This window comes from Triticum dicoccoides, chromosome 7B, assembly GCF_002162155.2.
Source record: "Triticum dicoccoides isolate Atlit2015 ecotype Zavitan chromosome 7B, WEW_v2.0, whole genome shotgun sequence".
NCBI classification, from domain to species: domain Eukaryota; kingdom Viridiplantae; phylum Streptophyta; class Magnoliopsida; order Poales; family Poaceae; genus Triticum; species Triticum dicoccoides.
The window spans coordinates 476,102,716-476,113,087 of NC_041393.1; the positions used below are offsets into that span (position 1 = coordinate 476,102,716).

At 43.4% G+C, this 10,372-nt stretch overlaps 1 protein-coding gene across 1 annotated transcript; it reads left to right on the forward strand.

Moving 5' to 3' along the window:
• The first annotated feature begins 913 nt into the window (after positions 1-913).
• Positions 914-5,436, forward strand: LOC119338934. The gene is made up of 9 exons (XM_037611139.1): positions 914-1,424; positions 1,922-2,005; positions 2,151-2,270; positions 2,563-2,682; positions 2,804-2,893; positions 3,390-3,599; positions 4,545-4,650; positions 4,729-4,933; positions 5,051-5,436. The coding sequence occupies exons 1-9, from the start codon at positions 1,357-1,359 to the stop codon at positions 5,248-5,250; spliced, it is 1,203 nt and encodes a 400-aa protein (XP_037467036.1). The 5' UTR covers positions 914-1,356; the 3' UTR covers positions 5,251-5,436.
• The last annotated feature ends 4,936 nt before the right edge of the window (positions 5,437-10,372 follow it).

A 10,372-nucleotide genomic window follows, 5' to 3' on the forward strand; every position in this document is an offset into this window, starting at 1 on the left:
TTTTAAGGGGGTGGGGCCGGACCTCATTTTGTTCCAATCAAATCAAGCCACGTATGCGGAAGCACGGATGGGCACACGGGCGGGAAGCAGGCAAGTCTCGTCCCCGTCGTATGCCTTTCCCACGTCCTTAATCTCCTTGCCTCGGGTCTTCCTTCTTAAGATCAATGTACTAATTCGTACGGCGACGCGGGCTATTTCACTCACCAATTCTTCATGCTGTAACCATCGAACTAGCCAAGGTTAACACATCACATCATTTACTATTCTCACTCATTCTCATCTTGTATCATGTTGAATTTCTACATCAGATTTTAGTTATTTTGGCTGTGTGATTTGTGATGGGTTGCTGCGCTAGGGTATATGGCAAAGTTGATCCTTTTTGCTAATCAAACAATAAAATTTCCTGATACAACCAGTAATGATTTGCCATTCAAACCTATATAAAATGCAAACTAAAAGCCGACCATTTGATAATACATGATTATTTTTGTTCAATATATCTTAATTTTCATATGAATATGTTTTGTAGCATGGCATTTCATGTCATATTTCGGAGTATCAAACTTCGTCTTCATGGCGCGTATTTGGAATTATTAACCAATATTACCTATAACTGCACATGCTCCAGCTGGAAAAAAAATTGTGTGCCTAGGCCAAGTTAAATGTGTATCGTACTTAAATATAAAATTATAGGGTAGTATGTGAGGCATAAAATATTTTTTGGCTTCATTGCCGTTTGGCTCCCCTATACCTAAATCCTGGTTCCTCCCCTAGGCACAGGTGCTTAAAAAAATTCGATTTATTTTTCTAAGCACCTTTCTAAGCATCTATACCGGTTGTACAAGGCCTAAAAGGCTAATGCTTGTAAGATTAGCTGCATGCAGCGCACGCCACACAACGGCCGCCGGCGACGGGAACGGTCGGATCTCATCTGAGGTCGTCGCGCGTGTACCCACCCGAGGAGGAAGAAGAGCACGCAGCCGCGGCGCCACGTGCGTCGCCGGCTCGCCGCACCGCAAGCTCGCCGTCGAGCCGCTGGCCCCACGGCAGCCAAGCGCCTCCGCCCGCAGAGCCGTCCGGCGCCAGCCCCAGGGTCGAGCGGAGAGGAACCAGGCCCCGCCGCCACCCACACCGACCGGTATTTGCCCGGCGGCGCTTTGGGGCGGCAGCAGGGCAGGGGGACCGGGAGGAGAAGCGAGGGAAGCGGCGGGCTAGGGTTTTCCTCCGCGTCGCTCCCGGGATGGGAGGGGAAACCGCCTCGTGTCTTGCCTCGGTCGGTGTATAACTCGGATGCGCCGGTCCATATAAACCGTCGACGACTGCACACAGCGCGCCTGACCGGCGAAAACACACCCTATGGGCCGAGCTCGGCGTGACCGCGGCTCTGCAACGAGCAAGTCTGATGCGGCCGATGGAGCAAAACCGTAAGAGACCTCTAATCTCTCGCGGCTATCATTATGTTTCTTCTTCTTTTGCAAACTAAGTAGGAGTACGTGCGATCTCGCGTGAGGCCTCGCAATGGCGAACCGCCGGCCAGACGTCTCATGATCGTCTTCTCCACTCGTCGGCCGGCGTTGTTGCACGGCGATCAAGATCCTGGTCACTATTACGTATATTAAAGGAATATATATAGTGGTTGGGGGTTTCAACTCAGTCTAATCTACACCTGAAAGCCCTCTAAACGCATAACTGTTTTGGCCAAGCCCAAGTCACAATCCTAAGATGCTCTGATTCCAGTCCCATCGCCAAACCCCAAGTCACACTATTTTTTTACAGTAAGAAAATCGCAAGAGTAGTCGGATAGAGGAGGGGGAGAGAGGCGGGTGGGGTGTGCAGGAGGTTGCCACTATTTTTGCACAGGCTCTAAACAAGGTTCTGTCTTCAAATCTTACTAACTTAATTTTCCAACCTATATATGCAGGCCAACTGGATCTTCTACAACTCATGTGAGGCAGAGTGTTCTGTATTCGGCCCGAAGGGGACCTCGAGGCAGAAAAGGACGACCGTGAGTGTCATTATTGTTAAGAGTTCAGGCTGTATCGCCATTGTTTGCACTCCGTTTTTCATAGAAGAAATAAAACATCTACTACAAGTCTGGATAGCTATTTCAGTATCATTGACCAGTGATCTGCTGCACATGTTCTGATCAGGGTGGAGGAGCATACAGGTGAGGTGAGCAACAGTGAGCTTGGGCATACAAGTGCAGACCTGTCACAGTTTGATGCCCTGACGCTGAATACCACACCTCCTACACTTCAATTATCTGATAGGTATATCATTTTTTTTGTTCTTCCTTGATTAATTAAGACTTTGTTCGTTGAAATAATAGGTACTGTAATGACCCGGACGTCTGATATGATAAAATCTTGCCCAAGGCGGTTCCACTTTTGTTTTGATTATTTTCCGTATGGCTATATCTGCGAGAAAGTTCCAACTGTATTCGCTTTTTTGTTTTTGCTATTCCTTTCTCATAGAAGAAACAGAATGCCTACAAGTTATCGTTTCTGATATCTTAATCATAAGAGTCATTGACCTATGTTCTGTTGTGGATGTTCTGATCAGGGTCGAGGAGCATTCTACCGAGGTGAGAAGCACTGGGCCTAACGGTACAGGTGCAGACCTGTCAAAAGATGAGGGCATTTCGCTGAATGTCACATCTCCTGCATATGAGTCAACTGATGGGTAATATTTAGTACTACTGTATTTAATTTGGTTTTGTTGAAATGGGAACGCACCAGTTCTCATTGTTTCCATTCAACAAGAATGGAATTCACTGACTGTGAGTTTAAATTGCGATGATCAGGGCTGTGGTGCATGGCAGCAACATGGACATCGGTGTGCCTGATTCTACAATTGAGAAGCAACCAGCTGTTCAGGAAGCATTATCCCCGAGGTAAGAACTTGTCAAGCATGATCGGTATGATATGTATGGCCGTTGATTGTTAATTTGGTTATTTTCTTAAGACATCCATGCCTCAGGTTCCATCAGTGATCAGTCCATCGCTGATCATTTGAGTAGGTCCGTTTGACTGAACCGGAAGACAAGGCTAACTAGTTTTTATGATCTGGATTGAATACAACTTAAACTAAAATAACATACTGCTATCGAGTCGGGCATTCTGGTTCTATTCAATCAAAGATAACTCCTCCAGCAGGATATTCATCATCTTGAGCTCCTCAGTGGTAATGCTAGTATGGCACCATTCCAGTCATATGATGATATTCTGTTTGCTGTTGGTATGTACGGTACCTACACTATGCAAATTTGTTTCCATGTTTTTCTTCCATGCCATCTGGATTGTTGCTCCCTACTCTATGCAAAAAAAATTGCCATGACATCATTATGGTGCTGCATTCTGAGTAATCTTGTTTGGTGCGCCCTGATTCAGGTCAGAAGAAAGGCGGCGGAGAATAAATCAATACCTCGCTGAACATACATATAATGACGTCTTAGAGGCCATGGTTGCTGTGAAAAATGGCTTCTGCAACCCACCCAAAAAGGTTTCCAACCCCAACAAGTCATCAGAAAAGCTTTCCTTGCCTGATTCACCACAGTCTCCGCATCGACTGGATACTCAATCCTCGCAGACAAAAATACAGTAAAGATTCCAATAGTTCGATTGCAGTTTATCATCTTTTCTTGAAGTTTCATTCATAATCTATTATTGATCTTCTTTATGATAACATAATCTACTGTCACTTTCTCATCAAGATTAATTTTAGGAGTGTGTCAATCAAACTTGGTCAATAACCTCACTTAACGGCACTACTAGTAGAACATGCTACATTGTTCTGAAGTTAATAGTTCTTGAATCTTTTGGGGACATTTAGCTTACTACATACTTTTGTATTTTGTGGTGAAGTATCGAATGGTGTTGTAGTGCTTTTTTTTTAATTGCTAGCTAGAAATGGAGCAATGTTCACCGTTGGTCTCTAAACATGCATGCATGGGTGCGTCACATTGCTCCTCGAATTTGAGAACTTCACGTTTGGGTCTCTTAAGAGAAGGTACATCTAAACCCAACACCGCTAGTTGTTGGCGATAAACTGATAATACATAACTTTTGGGTTTATGCAAGCTCAAGTTTGAGGGCAACATGGGCAGGGGATTGCGGAGCCTTTCACATGTCCCTGCATGGCAGTAGCCAATCCATTCCCACCCAACTTTATATGAGAATTTATGTCATGAATTAAAACTGAGGAAAATTAGTCGGAAACTCTTGTATAGTTATTAGAATGTTTTGTTATGTATTTAACTTCATTTGTTAATTTGTTGTCCACATGGAGTCTATGCAATTTTTGTTTGCCAAGTATAAGCTGGTGTCTAATCTTCTGTCAACCCAGTTATACAAGTTCGCATACATACATGGATGCGCAGTTTTCTAGTTCAAGTACCTCAGATGTCCCTGTCATAAGAAGCACCTTCACAACTTATACACCTTACAAGTCCCTATGGTGCACTTTACTCTTACAACTGTACTGTCAGTTAGTCTAATTTCATCATGATTTGTAACAGACATCAATTTTTAACTAATATGTTGTAGGTGTGGAGAATCTACAAAACAAATCATTAAAAACGGGAAACTATGGATGGAGAAGGAAGTCATGAAGGCTTTTAAGAAGTGCATCATAGAAGGGGAGGGATTGAGAGTATGTGTGACTTCCTAATGCTTTTTCTTTTAATCTTTCCTAGTTGGATGCAAGTTTTCTTATGAGGTGTTGTTTCAGGGTGTGAAGTTTGAACTAGACGAGCTTCTGCACCAGTGTTTCAGTGTGGAGACACATGAGAAGATGTTCCACCACTACAACTTCACGGTGAGGATGAAGGAAGCTGGCTCAGACAAGTGGTCATCAACTCTCTATTTTGCGCAAGTGAAGGAAATGTATGGTCGAAAGTTTTATTTCTGCTATCCACTGGATCCAAATGAAGATGGTACTGTATACGCCATTTCTTCTCTCTTCTTTTGTCAAATTTACTCCGTATTCAGCAATCGATATCTAGTGTTCGGCAAAGTAGGTTTAATATGTTGAACTGCATGACTTCTGCTAGGTATCTGTTATGCGTGCAAGAATCAGGGGATGGATGCATTGCGGCACCCTGCCGTTCCTATCGGATACGAGACTGGCCAGCCTGATGCGGGACGTCCCTTCGTCGATGACGACTCTGATGATGATTGCAGTATAAAACTAGACAATGACGATTTTGTGTGGGCCTTCGAACAGGTCTTCTGCAAGGGAGTACGCTCCTGAGTACATTTTCTGTTGTGTCTGTACTCTGTACTCTGTAATAGTGAATGGTTTTCATGTTAGAAGAAACGGTGACTACCCTGTGCTTGAGTTGTGCAAACACCTCCAATCGCCACTTGCCAATACTCACTGCGTTGAGAAATGTAGGCGTACTCGGACTACTAAATTGAACTTTGATGGTGGACTTCTCCTGTGGTGCTTTGTTTATGGTTATAAAACTTGCTTCTATGTGAGGCCGGTTTTTTGAAAAATATCAAAATTCGAAAATTTTGGTTTCAAAAAAATCTGAACATTTTTGTACAAGTAAACAAGGATGTGGGGCGTATGTGTGTGAAATTTTAGGATGAAATGTGACCTGTACAAAAAAGACAAATTCATGGTCTGGGAGGATGAACAGTATCATGTGTTAAAAACAACAAATTTGTCTTTTTCTACACAACCCTCATTTCAACGTATTTTGTCCTAAAAATTTACATACTTGTGCAATATGCCTTCATCTATCTCTGTATTGTTTTCAGAATTTTTTGAAATGAAAAAATATGAATTTTCGTGAATTTTGAATTTTGCATTTGGAGGTCTCCATGGAGCTCGGCCTCCAAAAGCAATTTCCGGTAAATGGTATCATATACTCTTTGTCTGGGTTTATCGTCAGTCCGGCCCCTACTCCTGGATGGAGGATATCTCTCCACGGTGGAGGACGGAGATGACAACGACGTGAAGGACGGCATCGCGGGCGATGACTAGCGGCGCCGGCTACTTAGTAGCATAGGTTGAATGGCCACATTTCTTACGTTCAAAATGTTGCTAAACGGCATTTGTAGCGGCTAATTATGTTTTTTTTATTTCTCTTATTAAAACATGTGTTTAGTATGTCTAGTTTGAGGTTAAATTGCCCCTAGATTTTTTAAGAAACTGACAAAAAAAATCAAATAAATGAAAAAAATATAAAGATCACATTATGGCGACTCTGTGTTTGCGCACACTGTCGTAGACTCCATATCCATATGAAGCATGATATATATCATTCGTAGATATGGCGAATCTGCTAGAGTTGCTCTTGCGGTAGCATCTGCCTTTCATGGCTACTAGATAAGCTTTTTGTAGGAACTGACTCGCTCCTACCGTGTATTCCTATATTTCTCATGTTCCTATGTTTTCAGAATACTACAAATGGAACACACCCTAAGAATGTCCCCATGTTTTTGGTAAATTAAATTAATATTAATTAAGAGTGCCTAGAATAGTACCCCCTTGCAGTTTGGATTGTTGTGTGCAAAAAACTTGCAAATGCAAACCCTTATGAAACTTGTAATTGTGACCCCTCTCAAAATTTACGGTTGCGACCCCTCTTAAAAAGTTGCAACTATGCCCCTCCTTGATACCTTCTCATTCAAGATAAGAATCAAAGGAGAGATGGGTTGCTGGGGATTCATCTGCGGCCACACCAAGGGGCCTGCTCCATGCTTCATAAGCCAACGTTTTGATATCCTGTCTTTATCTGATATCCACATTCGGTATCTAAAAAAACATGTCAACTGATTGCAGGAAGGTGCTAGATGCGCAAGAAAATGCTAGCTAGAAACTAAGAAACATTATGAGCTATACTGGTTCGGTGCCAGGTACGTGCAAAGAAAAAACACATATCTAAGTATCAGAAACAATTCGAAGAGTGGTGTGCTAGGGAAAAGGCCATCAAAGACTTCTCGAGTTAGACTAGATTCAGATTTGTTCTACATTAAGTTGTATTCAGTCTGAGCAAAATGAGTGAATAAAGTGAGTTTCTCTACAGCTATTGTACTCTGATTTCAATGGTCCTTGCATCAAAACTAGAAAGCATAACAATATATACATGAAAGTACCATTATCCTGAAAAGCGAAAATCATAACAGAGTTTCAGACAACATGGGGTGCTAACTTGACAAATTCAGAATTCTAGACATAATGATATCACTTCAAACATGAAGTTCAGACTTGTTCACAACATCATAGAGCATGCTCAGCATCTGTAATTTGAGCATGCTCAACAAATCCCTCGGGTCTGCTGTAACAATGCAAGTCAACCATCTGAAATGGCATGTATTCTTCGATCATCTTCCGAACTGTGGATTCATTGGTTAGTTCGGCCATGCTCATCCTGCCACCTGTGTTCAACCTCAACCACCCACCTGAGCTCATCCTCGTCCAGCACCTTGACTTAAACATCCTCCGGTAACTTGAGTTGAACCTATTCGTGCCACTAAACTTCCACATGATCATGTCACTTCGCATCACCCTGCTTCGATAGTACTAAAGGAAATATGCCCTAGAGGCAATAATAAAGTTATTATTTATTTCCTTATTTCATGATAAATATTTATTATTCACGCTAGAATTGTATTAACCGGAAACTAAGTACATGTGTGAATACATAGACAAAACATAAGTGTCCCTAGTATGCCTCTACTTGACTAGCTCGTTTATCAAAGATGGTTATGTTTCCTAACCATAGACATGTGTTGTAATTTGATGAACGGGATAACATCATTAGGAGAATGATGTGATGGGCAAGACCCATTCGGTAGCTTAGCATTATGATCATTACAGTTTCATTGCTACTGCTTTCTTCATGACTTATACATGTTCCTCAGACTATGAGATTATGCAACTCCCGAATACCGGAGGAACACTTTGTGTGCTATCAAACGTCACAACATAAATGGGTGATTATAAAGATGCTCTACAGGTGTCTCCGAAGGTATTTGTTGGGTTGGCATAGATCGAGATTAGGATTTGTCACTCCGTGTTTCAGAGAGGTATCTCTGGGCCCTCTCGGTAATGTTCATCACTATAAGGCTTGCAAGCAATGTGACTAACAAGTTAGTTGTGGGATGAAGTATTACAACACGAGTAAAGAGACTTGCCGGTAACGAGATTGAACTAGGTATGATGATATCGACGATCGGATCTTGGGCAAGTAACATACCGATGACAAAGGGAACAACGTATGTTGTTATGCGGTTTGACCGATAAAGATCTTTGTATAATATGTAGGAGACAATATGAGCATCCAGTTTCCGCTATTGGTTATTGACCAGAGATGTGTCTCAGTCATGTCTGCATAGTTCTTGAACCCGTAGGGTCCGCACGCTTAACGTTTGATGATGATTTGTATTATAAGTTATGTGTTCTGATGACTGAAGTTTGTTCATAGTCCCGGATGAGATCACAGACATGACGAGGAGTCTCGAAATGGTGAAGATATAAATATTAATATATTGGACCATGTTATTCGGACACCGGAAGTGTTCCGGATAGTTTCGGGTAAAAACGCAGTGCCGGAGGGGTTACCGGAACCCCCCGGGGGAACTAATGGGCCAACATGGGCCTTATTGGAGAGAGAGAGGGCCGCCAGGGCAGGCCGTGCCCCCCCATTAGCAGTTTGAATTGGACAAGGGAAGGGGGGTGCCGCCCCCTTTCCTACTCCCTCTCCCTCTCCTTCCTTCCTCTCTCTCCCTTTTGGTGGAATCCTACTAGGACTAGGAGTCCTAGTAGGACTCCCCTCTTGGGAGCGCCCTAGGGGCCGGCCGGCCCTCCCCTCCTCCCTCCTTTATATACATGGGGATGGGGGCACCCTAGGACAGACAAGTTGATCTTTTAGCTGTGTGCGGTGCCCCCCTCCACAGTTACACACCTCGGTCATATCGTCGTAGTGCTTAGGCGAAGCCCTGCGCCGGTAACATCACATCACCGTCGCCACGCCGTCGTGTTGACGAAACTCTCCCTCGGCCTCAACTGGATCAAGAGTACGAGGAAGTCATCGAGCTGACGTGTGCTGAACACGGAGGTGTGATACGTCTCCGTCATATCTATAATTTTTGATTGTTCCATGCCAATATTCTACAACTTTCATATACTTTTGGCAACTTTTAATACTATTTTTGGGACTAACATATTGATCCAGTGCCCAGTGTCAGTTCTTGTTTGTTGCATGTTTTTTGTTTCGAAGAAAATCCATATCAAACGGAGTCCAAACGGGATAAAAACTGACGGAGATTTTTTTGGAATATATGTGATTTTGGGAAGAAGAATCAACACGAGACGATGCCCGAGGGGGCCACGAGGCAGTGGGCGCGCCCCTGAACCTCATGGACACCCCTTAAGGCAGTTGGATCCCTTCTTTCGCCGCAAGCAAGCTAATATCCGGATAGAAATCGTGTTCAGATTTCAATCCAATCGGAGTTACGGATCTCCGGGAATATAAGAAACGGTGAAAGGCCAGAATCTGGAACGCAGAAACAGAGAGAGACAGAGAGACAGATCCAATCTCGGAGGGGCTCTCGCCCCTCCCATGCCATGGAAGCCAAGGACCAGAGGGGAAACCCTTCTCCCATCTAGGGAGAAGGTCAAGGAAGAAGAAGAAGAAGAAGGGGGCTCTCTCCCCCTCTCTCCCGGTGGCGCCGGAACGCCGCCGGGGCCATCATCGTGCGACGGCGATCTACACCAACACCTCTGTCATCTTCACCAACATCTTCATCACCTTCCCCCATCTATCTATAGCGGTCCACTCTCCCGCAACCCGTTATACCCTCTACTTGAACATGGTGCTTTATGCTTCATATTATTATCCAATGATGTGTTGCCATCCTATGATGTCTGAGTAGATTTTCATTGTCCTATCGGTAATTGGTGAATTGCTATGATTGGTTTAATTTGCTTGTGGTTATGTTGTTGTCCTTTGGTGCCCATCATATGAGAGCGCTCGTGGATCACACCATAGGGTTACTTGTATGTTGATAGGACTATGTATTGGAGGGCAAGAGTGACAGAAGCTTCAACCTAGCATAGAAATTGATGCATACGGGATTGAAGGGGGACCAATATATCTTAATGCTATGGTTGGGTTTTACCTTAATGAATTTTAGTAGTTGCGGATGCTTGCTAATAGTTCCAATCATAAGTGCATAGAATTCCAAGTCAGGGATGACATGCTAGTAGTGGCCTCTCCCACATAAAACTTGCTATTGATCTAGTAAAGTAGTCAATTGCTTAGGGACAATTTCACAACTCCTACCACTTCACACTCGCTATACTAACTTTATTGCTTCTTTACCTAAACAGCTCCTAGTTTTATTTATGTGCTCTTTAT